Source organism: Crinia signifera, chromosome 9 (assembly GCF_055691185.1).
Source record: "Crinia signifera chromosome 9, ASM5569118v1, whole genome shotgun sequence".
Classification (NCBI taxonomy): domain Eukaryota; kingdom Metazoa; phylum Chordata; class Amphibia; order Anura; family Myobatrachidae; genus Crinia; species Crinia signifera.
In genome coordinates this window covers 13794588-13812523 of record NC_139225.1, presented here as the reverse complement: position 1 = coordinate 13812523, position 17936 = coordinate 13794588, and the positions used below count along the sequence as shown (strand labels likewise).

At 47.6% G+C, this 17936-nt stretch overlaps 1 protein-coding gene across 1 annotated transcript in view; it reads left to right on the top strand.

Annotated features, from left to right (window-relative positions):
* The window catches only part of PLXNA3 (plexin A3), an 83265-nt gene that overhangs the window by 41652 nt on the left and 23677 nt on the right, over positions 1 to 17936 (top strand). The window contains exons 6-10 of the mRNA XM_083161065.1: positions 1691 to 1814; positions 2045 to 2198; positions 4552 to 4651; positions 5346 to 5460; positions 14932 to 15132. Coding sequence (XP_083017191.1) covers positions 1691 to 1814; positions 2045 to 2198; positions 4552 to 4651; positions 5346 to 5460; positions 14932 to 15132 — 694 coding nt within the window. The remainder of the gene's footprint in view (positions 1 to 1690; positions 1815 to 2044; positions 2199 to 4551; positions 4652 to 5345; positions 5461 to 14931; positions 15133 to 17936) is intronic.

Here is a 17936-nt window from a genome sequence, read left to right as displayed (position 1 = left end):
GAAGTCTGCACCGGCCCCGTATCTGCATGTGTGCGTCCAGGTGATTGCTGCCTGCTTTTGCCATCTAGAAATGAGGACTGTAACAAAGGGACGACACCTCCTTAAATACATCTGGGATCTTAAGTGTAATAAGAAAATGACCGGTCTGACTCGGATCATCTGATCTGTGTTACGTGATAGAGGACAATCGTTCTGTTTATCCATAAAGAAGGGTCATGGAGACTAAGAGGGATATTCAATCCAAAGTAATGATGGTCCCGCCTGCCGAACAGGGGGTGTGGCCGCAAGATACAGCCGTGGATCGGCGAAATACAGCCGGGAGCTCAACAGTCCACGGCCGTTCTGCCAAAATCCCTCTTCAATGCTGTTGGCAAAGACAGCATTGAATAGAGCCCCGCCACTATTTGCCCCATTGGGAATAGCTTGACTACTGTCCCTTAGGGCTCTATTCAATGCTGTCTTTGCCAACAGCATTGAAGAGGGATTTCGGCAGAACGGCCATGGATTGTTGAGCTCCCGGCTGTATTTCGCCGATCCACGGCTGTATCTTGCGGCCACACCCCCTGTTCAGCAGGCGGGACCATCATTACTTTGGATTGAATATCCCTCTGAACGCGTAAGACCCGCACTGAGAAATCCATGTCCTTAATACGCAGGTGATCGTGTTTCGCTGTATTCTGTCATGTTTTTTATTAGAATATAGTTTAATAAAATGTTAGAATCCTTTTAACATGTTAGTTTTTATAAAGATGTCTGTTAGTAATCCTAAAGTATGTATGGTATCTATACAGTAAATGAGGAAATTATAATAAGTATCATAAATAAGTTAGCTATGGTAATTAACATAATGAGCCACTCCCTCAATTTGAACCCTTTCAGGTCCAATGTCTATTTAGGATCAACAGCCCTAGCACTAGTAGCCGATCCAGTGGTGAGCCACTTTAAAATTACATTCAATGTAGACCGTTTTTTTAAATAAATAAAAAAATAAATAAATACAATTAATTGCAACAACAAAAAAATAATTTGGGCTGCAAAGGGTTAAACTGGGCAGTTGAGCACTGACCTAAACAATTACCCCCAGACTGCAGCTGTTCTGTTTCTGTTCATTCAAGCAAAAAAAAATATATATATATAAAGAATAAGCGCTGTCTGGAGCAATAACTCTAAATGTTATTAAAATTTATAAACCGCACAAATTTGGCGACATTACATTTAAAATAAAATTCTTGGTCTCAGACTCACTCCTAAAGCATCCTCTGAATAACTTGCACAACTCCTTTTAGCCGGAATATTCGTGGTTACTACTGCATGCACTTATTTAGAAATGTTCCTTCGATGGATTTTTTAGTTACAAATGTTATCGTTCACAATTAAATGTTAAAGTAATAATACATCCCAATCTGTAAAGTGCATCGAAGCGCCAACAACACTGCGCTAGGTGTGTTAGGTGCAGGTGTGACTTGTGTCCTGTTGTCCGCACCGGTGTGACTTGTGTTCCATTCTCAGCACTGGTGTGTTATGTGCAGGTGTGACTTGTCTCCTGTTCTCCGCACCGGTGTGGTGTGTGCAGGTGTGACTTGTGTCCTGTGCTCAGCACTAGTGTGGTATGTGCAGGTGTGACTTGTGTCCTTTTCTCAGCACTAGTGTGTTATGTGCATGTGTGACTTGTGTTCTGTTCTCCGCACAGGTGTTGCCGGGACAGTGAGTGTGAACGAGCCGCGGAGCCTCATCGGTTTACGACTGATCTGAATCAATGCGTCGTCTTGGAAGTGACTCCCAATAATGTCTCCGTCAGTGTTCCTGAGCTGCTGGTAAGGCCGTCATTGCGGGAGGTGCTATTTGGAGAACTGGGTTCTGCACATATTTGGTTAATAGAACACAAATGGGTTGCACTGCATGGTTCAATCTTTGGAGATTTTTATTTTTCTTCTGTTCAAAAGGTCAGTCACAAAATAATTGATTCACTGATGTTTTCTGAGAACAATTTAAACCTAGTACCTGGTATTTCTCAGTTTCTATAGTAACTTTGTCTCTCCTACAGCTGAACTTGTCCGTGCTGAATGTTCCTGATCTGTCAGCGGGTGTCACCTGTATGTTTGGGGACGTGGCGGAGAGCGAGGCCGTATTGGGGAATATAACGATCCAGTGTTCCTCCCCTTCATTACGTGACATATCTGGGATTACCGGGGGACTTGGTGAGTTCATGCTCTGCTACCCAGCATTGGGGTCTATGAAGTGAACCAGTGATTCTGAAACATCAGTATAATTTCTGTGTAAGTGGGAATAACATATCCCAGCTAAATAGCAATATACATAGACAAAGTAGTGTATGGTACAAACGTGAAGCGGAGATGATCGGGAAAGAGAATATGATGGCTATGTTTCTGGTGACGCCATTTTCCCAGCCCCTTGTGCGTCGGGTGCCCATGCGGTGACTGGGAGCACTGAAAGTACTGCTAATACTGTATCCTGTATTATCCGAATACTAATAGCTAATACTGTATCCTGTATTATCTGAATACTAAAAGCTAATGCTGTATCCTGTATTATCTGAATACTAATAGCTAATACTGTATCCTGTATCCTGTATTATCCGAATACTAATAGCTGATACTGTATCCTGTAGTATCCGAATACTAATAGCTAATGCTGTATCCTGTATTATCTGAATACTAAAAGCTAATGCTGTATCCTGTATTATCTGAATACTAATAGCTAATACTGTATCCTGTATCCTGTATTATCCGAATACTAATAGCTGATACTGTATCCTGTAGTATCCGAATACTAATAGCTAATGCTGTATCCTGTATTATCTGAATACTAATAGCTGATACTGTATCCTATATTATCTGGATACTAATAGCTGATACTGTATCCTGTATTCTCTGTATACTAATAGCTAATACTGTATTATCCGAATACTAATAGCTAATGCTGTATCCTGTATTATCCGAATACTAATAGCTAATACTGTATCCTGTATTATCCGAATACTAATAGCTAATACTGTATCCTGTATTATCCGAATACTAATAGCTAATACTGTATCCTGTATTATCCGAATACTAATATGCTGTATTATCTGAATACTAATAGCTAATACTGTATCCTGTATTATCCGAATACTAATAGCTGATAGTGTATCCTGTATTATCCGGAATACTAATAGCTAATGCTGTATCCTGTATTATCCGGAATACTAATAGCTAATGCTGTATCCTGTATTATCCGAATACTAATAGCTAATGCTGTATCCTGTATTATCCGAATACTAATAGCTAATAGTGTATCCTGTATTATCCGGAATACTAATAGCTAATGCTGTATCCTGTATTATCCGGAATACTAATAGCTAATGCTGTATCCTGTATTATCCGGAATACTAATAGCTAATGCTGTATCCTGTATTATCCGGAATACTAATAGCTAATGCTGTATCCTGTATTATCCGGAATACTAATAGCTAATGCTGTATCCTGTATTGTCCGGAATACTAATAGCTAATGCTGTATCCTGTATTATCCGGAATACCAATAGCTAATGCTGTATCCTGTATTATCCGGAATACCAATAGCTAATGCTGTATCCTGTATTATCCGGAATACTAATAGCTAATGCTGTATCCTGTATTATCCGGAATACTAATAGCTAATGCTGTATCCTGTATTATCTGAATATTAATCGCTAATACTGTATCCTGTATTATCCGGAATACTAATAGCTGATACTGTATCCTGTATTATCCGGAATACTAATAGCTGATACTGTATCCTGTATTATCCGGAATACTAATAGCTAATGCTGTATCCTGTATTATCCAAATACTAATAGCTAATGCTGTATCCTGTATTATCCGGGAATACTAATAGCTAATGCTGTATCCTATATTATCCGAATACTAATAACGAATGCTGTATCCTGTATTATCCGGAATACTAATAGCTAATGCTGTATCCTGTATTATCCGAATACTAATAACGAATGCTGTATCCTGTATTATCTGGAATACTAATAGCTGATACTGTATCCTGTATTATCCGAATACTAATAACGAATACTGTATCCTGTATTATCCGGAATACTAATAGCTGATACTGTATCCTGTATTATAGGAAGTGTTCTCACTTATGGTGTTCTTGTTTGGTTTGGCTCTTGCTCTGCCGCTGAGCGTAAATCTCTGCAGAGAGTCGTATGGACGGGCAGTAGAATAATTGTGGTTGCTCTACCAAGCATCCATCATGTGAAAACCAGCTTCTCTCAAAAGTGAGGGATTCCTCGCATCCTGGTGGGGAGCTGTTCACCTTGTTACCCTCAAAGAGGAGATATCTCCTCATTTTGTGTAGGACCAGTCGGTTTAGAGATTTTTTTTTTTTTTCACAGGCAATTTGCATTTTAAATAATTAGTGGGAGTATTGCGTGTAATCCCGGGGGTGAAGTACGGTCCTGCATTCCGGATGCTGTTTTGTTTATATGAATTTCGTTAACTGTGAGGGGCTTTTGATGAAAGATAAAGTTATTATTATATTCTATCCTCTGTTTGTGCAGGTGCTTTACACACTGTTCTCCTACATCTGAAGTCTAAGGAGACCGGCCTAACATTTGCCAGCACACACTTTGTTTTCTACAACTGCAGCGTTCTCCAGTCGTAAGCTTATTTCTCCATCTTTACTTTGGTTCTTCTACTTCCACTGTTACATGCATTGTGCTAGTTACTGAGAGCATAGCTGGGCTTTTCTGGCCTTCTGAGAGCAGCATGAAGGGTTATTCAGATGAAATAAAGTAGGAGAGCTATTTCTTATGTAGGATGCAACTGGCTCTGGGTAAGATACTTACCGGGGTCAGGGGAGGAGGGCACCATTCCCATTGGTGGATGTGGATGATAGTGTGTGAAGGTCTGCTATTATTTATTTATTAACAGTTTCTTATATAGCGCACACATATTCCGCAGCGCTGTACAGAGAATATTTGAACATTCACATCTGTCCCTGCCCCAGTGGAGCTTACAATCTATATTCCCTACCACATGTGCATGCACACACAGACATTCTAGTGTTAAATTTGTTGGGAGCCAATAAACCTACCTGTATATTTTTGGATTGGGGGAGGAAACCCACTCAAGCACGGGGAGAATATACAAACTCCACACAGTTACGGCCAGCCAGAGATATCAAAGATTCACATTGCGTCTTTTTATTGTGACATACGCCTCAAAGCTGAATTTTCCTTGTGGCATTATCGATCATTTTCTGCACAAACGAATGCATTTTATGCCACGTATTGGTTCTGTTAAGTGTATTCAGATAAGATGTGTATTCTCAGATGGTGTCATTGTTTTGCAGGTGCCTTTCCTGTGTGAGCAGTCAGTACCTGTGTCACTGGTGTAAATACCGCCATGTATGTACGCACAACGCAGACGAGTGCTTCTTCCTGGAGGGGCGAGTCAACAGCACAGACGTGAGCAGCTGCAGTAACAAATCTGTGCCCCCAGTTCGTCTCGTTCCCCTAAGCAACAAGGCACATATTGTAGGGAATAGGGAAAAGCCTGAAGGGGACGATGTATGGGATTCCGATGGGGTCTAACGATGCAGACCCCAATACGTCCCCAGAACTATCCCAGTCCACAGTGTGCAACCATTTCTCCCTGTTGTCCTTTTATGTCACTGCGGACATGCTGCCTATTTCCATTGGCACTGGTCATACCCACTCGCCATACCTAGACATAGCTGCCATTCTCTGCCCACAGAGTATATACTATATATACACCTTCCAGCCTGTGCCATACCTAGACATAGCTGCCATTCTCTGCCCACAGAGTATATACTATATATACACCTTCCAGCCTGTGCCATACCTAGACAGCTGCCATTCTCTGCCCACAGAGTATATACTATATATACACCTTTCAGCCTGTGCCATACCTAGACAGCTGCCATTCTCTGCCCACAGAGTATATACTATATATACACCTTCCAGCCTGTGCCATACCTAGACAGCTGCCATTCTCTGCCCACAGAGTATATACTATATATACACCTTTCAGCCTGTGCCATACCTAGACATAGCTGCCATTCTCTGCCCAGAGTACATACTGTATATACTGTACTATATATACAGCCGGCAGGTACAGCGCCTTTGTGGACCTATGACACTAGTTGCTTGTGCGAAGACCCACGCTGGTATTTATTGCATGGTGGAGATTCCCGTACACAGCTGCAGACCTGCTTCTATTCTTATAACCAGATCTTTATAGACTGGCGCTGGATAGCGGAAGTGGGGAATGTGTTACCATGGTAACAGGATCCTTCCACATGATCCCGCATCATTCTCTGCTGATCTCCCGGGGCACCAGAGGGAAGAGCGTATGTGGTGATGTGCATGTACTAATGCAGAACGCATCAATAATGCACTTATTAAATACCAGGCATAATGTTCATTTATGGTGCTAATATTTATTGCTGTGTCTCAGTTATTTATACATCGCAGCGGTTCCCAACCTTTCTTCTCTCCCGTACCCCATGATTCGGGTGTCATCTATGAGTACCCCCTCCTCTTATTTTGAAATATCCAAAGTACTCTATATTCCCCATCACATGGACACACACATATACCGCAGCGCTGTACAGAGAGTACGTCAGTCACACTGGTCCCTGCACCAGCAGAGCTTACACTCTATATTCCCCATCACATGGTCACACACATATACCGCAGCGCTGTACAGAGAGTACGTCAGTCACACCGGTCCCTGCACCAGCAGAGCTTACACTCTATATTCCCCATCACATGGTCACACACATATACCGCAGCGCTGTACAGAGAGTACGTCAGTCACACTGGTCCCTGCACCAGCAGAGCTTACACTCTATATTCCCCATCACATGGTCACACACATATACCGCAGCGCTGTACAGAGAGTACGTCAGTCACACCGGTCCCTGCACCAGCAGAGCTTACACTCTATATTCCCCATCACATGGTCACACACATATACCGCAGCGCTGTACAGAGTACGTCAGTCACACCGGTCCCTGCACCAGCAGAGCTTACACTCTATATTCCCCATCACATGGACACACACATATACCGCAGCGCTGTACAGAGAGTACATCAGTCACACCGGTCCCTGCACCAGCAGAGCTTACACTCTATATTCCCCATCACATGGACACACACATATACCGCAGCGCTGTACAGAGAGTATGTCACTCACACCGGTCCCTGCACCAGCAGAGCTTACACTCTATATTCCCCATCACATGGACACACACATATACCACAGCGCTGTACAGAGTATGTCAGTCACACCGGTCCCTACACCAGCAGAGCTTACACTCTATATTCCTCATCACATGGTCACACACATATACCGCAGCGCTGTACAGAGAGTATGTCAGTCACACCGGTCCCTGCACCAGCAGAGCTTACACTCTATATTCCCCATCACATGGTCACACACATATACCGCAGTGCTGTACAGAGAGTATGTCAGTCACACCGGTCCCTGCACCAGCAGAGCTTACACTCTATATTCCTCATCACATGGTCACACACATATACCGCAGCGCTGTACAGAGAGTACGTCAGTCACACCGGTACCTGCACCAGCAGAGCTTACACTCTATATTCCTCATCACATGGACACACACATATACCGCAGCGCTGTACAGAGAGTACGTCAGTCACACCGGTCCCTGCACCAGCAGAGCTTACACTCTATATTCCCCATCACATGGACACACACATATACCGCAGCGCTGTACAGAGAGTACGTCAGTCACACCGGTGCCTGCACCAGCAGAGCTTACACTCTATATTCCCCATCACATGGACACACACATATACCGCAGTGCTGTACAGAGTACGTCAGTCACATCGGTCCCTGCACCAGCAGAGCTTACACTCTATATTCCCCATCACATGGACACACACATATACCGCAGCGCTGTACAGAGAGTACGTCAGTCACACCGGTCCCTGCACCAGCAGAGCTTACACTCTATATTCCCCATCACACGGTCACACACATATACCGCAGCGCTGTACAGAGAGTACGTCAGTCACACCGGTCCCTGCACCAGCAGAGCTTACACTCTATATTCCCCATCACATGGACACACACATATACCGCAGCGCTGTACAGAGAGTACGTCAGTCACACCGGTCCCTGCACCAGCAGAGCTTACACTCTATATTCCCCATCACATGGACACACACATATACCGCAGCGCTGTACAGAGTATGTCAGTCACACCGGTCCCTGCACCAGCAGAGCTTACACTCTATATTCCCCATCACATGGACACACACATATACCGCAGTGCTGTACAGAGTACGTCAGTCACACCGGTCCCTGCACCAGCAGAGCTTACACTCTATATTCCCCATCACATGGTCACACACATATACCGCAGCGCTGTACAGAGTACGTCAGTCACACCGGTCCCTGCACCAGCAGAGCTTACACTCTATATTCCCCATCACTTGGTCACACACATATACCGCAGCGCTGTACAAAGAGTATGTCAGTCACACCGGTCCCTGCACCAGCAGAGCTCTTACACTCTATATTCCCCATCACATGGTCACACACATATACCGCAGTGCTGTACAGAGTACGTCAGTCACACCGGTCCCTGCACCAGCAGAGCTTACACTCTATATTCCCCATCACTTGGTCACACACATATACCGCAGCGCTGTACAAAGAGTATGTCAGTCACACCGGTCCCTGCACCAGCAGAGCTCTTACACTCTATATTCCCCATCACATGGTCACACACATATACCGCAGCGCTGTACAGAGTATGTCAGTCACACCGGTCCCGGCACCAGCAGAGCTTACACTCTATATTCCCCATCACATGGTCACACACATATACAGCAGCGCTGTACAGAGAGTACGTCAGTCACACCGGTCCCTGCACCAGCAGAGCTTACACTCTATATTCCCCATCACATGGACACACACATATACCGCAGTGCTGTACAGAGTACGTCAGTCACACCGGTCCCTGCACCAGCAGAGCTTACACTCTATATTCCCCATCACATGGTCACACACATATACCGCAGCGCTGTACAGAGTATGTCAGTCACACCGGTCCCTGCACCAGCAGAGCTCTTACACTCTATATTCCCCATCACATGGTCACACACATATACCGCAGTGCTGTACAGAGTACGTCAGTCACACCGGTCCCTGCACCAGCAGAGCTTACACTCTATATTCCCCATCACTTGGTCACACACATATACCGCAGCGCTGTACAGAGTACGTCAGTCACACCGGTCCCTGAACCAGCAGAGCTTACACTCTATATTCCCCATCACATGGACACACACATATACCGCAGCGCTGTACAGAGTGTCAGTCACATCGGTCCCTGCACCAGCAGAGCTTACACTCTCTATATTCCCCATCACATGGTCACACACATATACCGCAGCGCTGTACAGAGAGTACGTCAGTCACACCGGTCCCTGCACCAGCAGAGCTTACACTCTCTATATTCCCCATCATATGGACACACACATATACCGCAGCGCTGTACAGAGAGTATGTCAGTCACACCGGTCCCTGCACCAGCAGAGCTTACACTCTATATTCCCCATCACATGGACACACGCATATACCACAGCGCTGTACAGAGAGTACGTCAGTCACACCGGTCCCTGCACCAGCAGAGCTTACACTCTATATTCCCCATCACATGGTCACACACATATACCGCAGCGCTGTACAGAGAGTACGTCAGTCACACCGGTCCCTGCACCAGCAGAGCTTACACTCTATATTCCCCATCACATGGACACACACATATACCGCAGCGCTGTACAGAGAGTATGTCAGTCACATCGGTCCCTGCACCAGCAGAGCTTACACTCTATATTCCCCATCACATGGACACACGCATATACCGCAGCGCTGTACAGAGAGTACATCAGTCACACCGGTCCCTGCACCAGCAGAGCTTACACTCTATATTCCCCATCACATGGACACACACATATACCGCAGCGCTGTACAGAGAGTATGTCAGTCACATCGGTCCCTGCACCAGCAGAGCTTACACTCTATATTCCCCATCACATGGACACACGCATATACCGCAGCGCTGTACAGAGAGTACATCAGTCACACCGGTCCCTGCACCAACAGAGCTTACACTCTATATTCCCCATCACATGGACACACACATATACCGCAGCGCTGTACAGAGAGTACGTCAGTCACACCGGTCCCTGCACCAGCAGAGATACACTCTATATTCCCCGTCACATGGACACACACATATACCGCAGCGCTGTACAGAGAGTATGTCACTCACACCGGTCCCTGCACCAGCAGAGCTTACACTCTATATTCCCCATCACATGGACACACACATATACCACAGCGCTGTACAGAGTATGTCAGTCACACCGGTCCCTACACCAGCAGAGCTTACACTCTATATTCCTCATCACATGGACACACACATATACCGCAGCGCTGTACAGAGAGTACGTCAGTCACACCGGTCCCTGCACCAGCAGAGCTTACACTCTATATTCCCCATCACATGGACACACACATATACCGCAGCGCTGTACAGAGAGTACGTCAGTCACACCGGTGCCTGCACCAGCAGAGCTTACACTCTATATTCCCCATCACATGGACACACACATATACCGCAGTGCTGTACAGAGTACGTCAGTCACATCGGTCCCTGCACCAGCAGAGCTTACACTCTATATTCCCCATCACATGGACACACACATATACCGCAGCGCTGTACAGAGAGTACGTCAGTCACACCGGTCCCTGCACCAGCAGAGCTTACACTCTATATTCCCCATCACACGGTCACACACATATACCGCAGCGCTGTACAGAGAGTACGTCAGTCACACCGGTCCCTGCACCAGCAGAGCTTACACTCTATATTCCCCATCACATGGACACACACATATACCGCAGCGCTGTACAGAGAGTACGTCAGTCACACCGGTCCCTGCACCAGCAGAGCTTACACTCTATATTCCCCATCACATGGACACACACATATACCGCAGCGCTGTACAGAGTATGTCAGTCACACCGGTCCCTGCACCAGCAGAGCTTACACTCTATATTCCCCATCACATGGACACACACATATACCGCAGTGCTGTACAGAGTACGTCAGTCACACCGGTCCCTGCACCAGCAGAGCTTACACTCTATATTCCCCATCACATGGTCACACACATATACCGCAGCGCTGTACAGAGTACGTCAGTCACACCGGTCCCTGCACCAGCAGAGCTTACACTCTATATTCCCCATCACTTGGTCACACACATATACCGCAGCGCTGTACAAAGAGTATGTCAGTCACACCGGTCCCTGCACCAGCAGAGCTCTTACACTCTATATTCCCCATCACATGGTCACACACATATACCGCAGTGCTGTACAGAGTACGTCAGTCACACCGGTCCCTGCACCAGCAGAGCTTACACTCTATATTCCCCATCACTTGGTCACACACATATACCGCAGCGCTGTACAAAGAGTATGTCAGTCACACCGGTCCCTGCACCAGCAGAGCTCTTACACTCTATATTCCCCATCACATGGTCACACACATATACCGCAGCGCTGTACAGAGTATGTCAGTCACACCGGTCCCGGCACCAGCAGAGCTTACACTCTATATTCCCCATCACATGGTCACACACATATACAGCAGCGCTGTACAGAGAGTACGTCAGTCACACCGGTCCCTGCACCAGCAGAGCTTACACTCTATATTCCCCATCACATGGACACACACATATACCGCAGTGCTGTACAGAGTACGTCAGTCACACCGGTCCCTGCACCAGCAGAGCTTACACTCTATATTCCCCATCACATGGTCACACACATATACCGCAGCGCTGTACAGAGTATGTCAGTCACACCGGTCCCTGCACCAGCAGAGCTCTTACACTCTATATTCCCCATCACATGGTCACACACATATACCGCAGTGCTGTACAGAGTACGTCAGTCACACCGGTCCCTGCACCAGCAGAGCTTACACTCTATATTCCCCATCACTTGGTCACACACATATACCGCAGCGCTGTACAGAGTACGTCAGTCACACCGGTCCCTGAACCAGCAGAGCTTACACTCTATATTCCCCATCACATGGACACACACATATACCGCAGCGCTGTACAGAGTGTCAGTCACATCGGTCCCTGCACCAGCAGAGCTTACACTCTATATTCCCCATCACATGGACACACGCATATACCGCAGCGCTGTACAGAGAGTACGTCAGTCACACCGGTCCCTGCACCAGCAGAGCTTACACTCTATATTCCCCATCACATGGTCACACACATATACCGCAGCGCTGTACAGAGAGTACGTCAGTCACACCGGTCCCTGCACCAGCAGAGCTTACACTCTATATTCCCCATCACATGGACACACACATATACCGCAGCGCTGTACAGAGAGTATGTCAGTCACATCGGTCCCTGCACCAGCAGAGCTTACACTCTATATTCCCCATCACATGGACACACGCATATACCGCAGCGCTGTACAGAGAGTACATCAGTCACACCGGTCCCTGCACCAGCAGAGCTTACACTCTATATTCCCCATCACATGGACACACACATATACCGCAGCGCTGTACAGAGAGTATGTCAGTCACATCGGTCCCTGCACCAGCAGAGCTTACACTCTATATTCCCCATCACATGGACACACGCATATACCGCAGCGCTGTACAGAGAGTACATCAGTCACACCGGTCCCTGCACCAACAGAGCTTACACTCTATATTCCCCATCACATGGACACACACATATACCGCAGCGCTGTACAGAGAGTACGTCAGTCACACCGGTCCCTGCACCAGCAGAGATACACTCTATATTCCCCGTCACATGGACACACACATATACCGCAGCGCTGTACAGAGTATGTCAGTCACACCGGTCCCTGCACCAGCAGAGCTTACACTCTATATTCCCCATCACATCGACACACGCATATACCGCAGCGCTGTACAGAGAGTACGTCAGTCACACCGGTCCCTGCACCAGCAGAGCTTACACTCTATATTCCCCATCACATGGACACACACATATACCGCAGCGCTGTACAGAGAGTATGTCAGTCACATCGGTCCCTGCACCAGCAGAGCTTACACTCTATATTCCCCATCACATGGACACACGCATATACCGCAGCGCTGTACAGAGAGTACGTCAGTCACACCGGTCCCTGCACCAGCAGAGATACACTCTATATTCCCCATCACATGGACACACACATATACCGCAACGCTGTACAGAGAGTACGTCAGTCACACCGGTCCCTGCACCAGCAGAGCTTACACTCTATATTCCCCATCACATGGTCACACACACATATACCGCAGCGCTGTACAGAGAGTACGTCAGTCACACCGGTCCCTGCACCAGCAGAGCTTACACTCTATATTCCCCATCACATGGACACACACATATACCGCAGCGCAGTACAGAGTACGTCAGTCACACCGGTCCCTGCACCAGCAGAGCTTACACTCTATATTCCCCATCATATGGACACACACATATACCGCAGCGCTGTACAGAGAGTATGTCAGTCACACCGGTCCCTGCACCAGCAGAGCTTACACTCTATATTCCCCGTCACATGGACACACACATATACCGCAGCGCTGTACAGAGTATGTCAGTCACACCGGTCCCTGCACCAGCAGAGCTTACACTCTATATTCCCCATCACATGGGCACACACATATACCGCAGCGCTGTACAGAGTACGTCAGTCACACCGGTCCCTGCACCAGCAGAGCTTACACTCTATATTCCCCATCACATGGGCACACACATATACCGCAGCGCTGTACAGAGAGTACGTCAGTAACAGCAGAGAACCTGGATGAAACACAAGCCTGTGCAGAACATGCAAACCCCACATTGATAGGGCATTGTTGGGTCTGTAAAGACGATGCTAACCACTGCACAACCATGCCGCCCTGTCTCATTGATAATCGATCATATTTAAAAGAAGCAATGTTTTTGGTGTTCCCTCCAATAGCGCCTGAATGAGGGAGTAATACGTCCCTGTATAAGAGGGGACGATCCTCTTCTCCAATCACATGTAATATCACACAACCGTAAAATCCTGTACGTATAATGGTGTATGGCGTAATACCATTCTATTCACATGAACATAGCACACACAATGATACAAGAGTGGAGCAGATGATAAAACTGGCCAATGACCAATGTAGGTGGAGAACTAGAAAAGATTTAGTTCTCATATGCACATAAAAATGGAAGGTGATACCCAGGATATACCGTCCACAGCATGCAAAATGGCTAAAAGTCCAAATCCTATCCACGGTCCCACATAGGAAACACTAGAGCGCTTTCCCTTCCTTCTGAAGTGACCTGATACATAGGCTCGTCCCATTTATGTGCTGCCAGGGTAAGTGGCAACCAGCTCACATTTACTGGGAAATGCTTTCTCCTCATAAAACATGCAGCGGAACGTGGCGCTCAGGCTGTCCTGCTGCATGTGTCGATGATTTATTCCTGTGATATCACGTCTGTCCTTCGCATGTCCTCCCTCACATTACACTACTTTACGATCTGCTTTTTGCAGACTTTCTAATGCCCATCTACATTATTTTCTTTAGAGAAGCCACCGCAGAACCCCGTCTCTTTTTAAAAGCCTCAATCCTATGTAGCAATCTATCTGTTGTCTGAGTAACCTTGGCCATCGTTCCATGACTTTGCTGTGCATGTATAACCTGATGCCACTGTTCATGTCCTTGTTCCTTTGTACACCCTAATTTAAGGTTTGCTGTGCCCCGCTGCCTCTCTCTCTGGTGTGATAAACCCTCTTTGTCTCCGTCTGATAAATGCTGTATCTTACAGGGTTGCCCAGAGATCATTCCTACAGATGAAATCCTGATACCAGTGGGGGTGGTACAACCAATCACCCTGAAAGCCAAGAACCTCCCGCAGCCTCAGTCCGGCCAGAAGAACTACGAATGTGTCTTCAACATTGAGGGAAAAGTCCAGCGGGTTCCAGCTGTCAGGTTCAATAGCAGCAGCGTGCAGTGTCAGAACACTTCGGTGAGTGCACAGTCTGCCCAGTAGGAACCCCTTCCTGAGTGCACACTCTGCCCAGTAGGAACCCCTTCCGGCGTGCACACTCTGCCCAGTAGGAACCCCTTCCGGCGTGCACACTCTGCCCAGGAGGAACCCCTTCCGGCGTGCACACTCTGCCCAGGAGGAACCCCTTCCGGCGTGCACACTCTGCCCAGGAGGAACCCCTTCCGGCGTGCACACTCTGCCCAGTAGGAACCCCTTCCGGCGTGCACACTCTGCCCAGTAGGAACCCCTTCCGGCGTGCACACTCTGCCCAGTAGGAACCCCTTCCGGCGTGCACACTCTGCCCAGTAGGAACCACAACCTGTGCTCAGGCTTATTCTCTAAAGCAAGATCCAACTGGACCTGTCTATCCCCCCTAACAGGACCTGTATTACCCCCAGCACCCGCTGTATGTGTGTGTAACTCTGTGTATGATACCAGCCGGGGCCTTAGTGACACCAGTAGTTCCTGTGTGAAGGAGGACTGTTAGTTTAGCTACATCCAGTGAACGGAAGGAAGAGCCCATTTAGAGCCAATGTATTTACATTCATTTATTACCAGTGGCGGAGCTGCATGGAAGGGATTAGTTCCCCCAATCCCTTACTGATGGCAGGTGGAAATGGCTGCTGAGGAAAGATGCTGGATGTTGCTAGGGAACAGATGTCTTCTGTTACCATGGAAACAGAGCCTTTCCTCACTTCCCTATCCTGCTGCTACCAGCGTGACCCCAGCACCTTCTCACCATGTACAGTATGTGCAGAATATACACTCTGTGCCTCCTGTAATTGTACAAGTCCTATCTGTGGATTTTACATTGATTAAAATTCTCTTTCCCTAATATTCTTACATTTTTTATTTTTTTATAATTGTACAAAAATGGATAATTTGTCAAAACGAAACTGGAAAATGTGCAGAAAGCGACCAACTACGTGCAGTAACTACATTGTATTTTCTTATTCATGTGCAGAACATACAACATGACAAGCTCATCTTGACCTCATGACAAGCTCATCTTGACCTACTGTATTTTTCTTCATATTTTATAATGCACTTTATTCTTCGGGACACATCAAGGGCCACAGGCTTAATGCTGGGTAGTGGAGCGGGAGAGAGAGCATTCCAGCACCCAAGAGGTTAAACTTCTTCTGCCTCCCAGGCAGACCAGGCTCCTCCCCTCCTCTACCCCGCCTCCAGGCTAGGCAACTCCAGGCAGGAGCTAACATGCACCTTATGGAGAGGATGCAATAAGCTTACTTCTTCAATTTTATTTTTATTCTTAATTTTACACTGCTCCATCACCTGGGCCCTGCGGCTGCAGCACCATGCATCTGTGAGTGACCGCAGCCATCCCTGGGCACTGGGACACAGATTTGAAATGTAACGCGCGCACGTGATGGGACATGCAGTGGCTCTGCCGGCGCTGAGGACCGTTGTGCTGCGCTAACAAGCCGATTGTTGGTCCCCACCACCCACTCCTGCTGGACCACCAGGGATAAAAGTGTGTGGGCGCTGCATGAGGTCACTTCCGTGGCTGCCGATTGTTAGCTGGGGGAGTGGACGGCATATCCAACACAGATTCCCACCACTGATCCTTCCTGCCCTCAGCACATGCAGCAGGGACACTGAGAGATCTACAAAAGTCACCCTGTGATCCACTCCTTCACTGCCAGAGAGCCTGGGCCGTTCCTCCCTGTACCTTTCCTCTAAGGACACAGGTTACAACATTTATGCTCCAGTCAGCCATAGCTGCTTAAGGAGCTGAGTGCCATTTTTCATTGCATTGCATTGTATGCTTGCTGTGTATTGTGTACTGCATTAACACTATAGCTGCCTATCCCCCCAGAACTATATCCAGGACGGCTTATGCACGAGCTGTTACACGGCGCACTTACCGCCCACAACTCCTCAGGAGCCTGCCTGAGCCACGTCACTTACTCAGATGATGGCGCAGCTAGTAGATTGGCTCTCATCTGCACTGTCCCAGCAGCCTGTGATGCCATCCTCCTCCCTGGCTGTATTGGAGCCACCTTGGGTGAGCTCATTATCAGCCTAAGGTAGATGTACATGTTACTAAGCTAGTGCGATCCTCTAATCTGCCCATTCCAACTGCCTCCCTCAAAGACCTAGCAGACTGGAATTTGGAAAACTTTCTAAAACTCATTTATACCACTGCGGGTGCGGTTGCTCGGCCTGCGGTGGCTTTACCCTGGGTAGCTGAGGCCGTGGTGGAATGGGCAACTACTCTAGTGGCTGACTCTGCCGAGGGTGTGCCCACAGAAAACCTATTGCCTGCCATTGAGATGGTACATCAGGCTGCACTCTACTTAGGGGAGGCAGCACTTGATACTGCCACCCTAACCTCCCGTGTGTCAGCTTCGGCTGTTGCAGCGCGGAGGTCATTGTGGCTGCGCTCTTGGAAGGCGGACCCTGACTCTAAGAAAACCTTAGATTCACTTCCCTTTGAGGATTCCCTCTTGTTTGGGTCAGAACTGGATAAAATTGTGGCTACAGGAGCAGCTTCTAAGGCAGCTTGCCTTCCGGTCCTTTCGCTTCCAGGGCAGGGGTGGGGGACCTTCTTTTTCAAGAACCCAGCCCCAAGCTTCCAAGTCCTCCAAGACAAAGGGTAAATGTCCCTGGGCCACCAGGTGCCCTGACTCTAAGCTAAAGGTCAAACCCTCCACATGACTGGGTGAGCCTCCACCTGGGGGATCCCAAGGTAGGAGGCCACCTGTGCTGACACAGTGCTGACTCTCTCCAGCCACTAGGCGCCAGTCTTTACCTGTTCC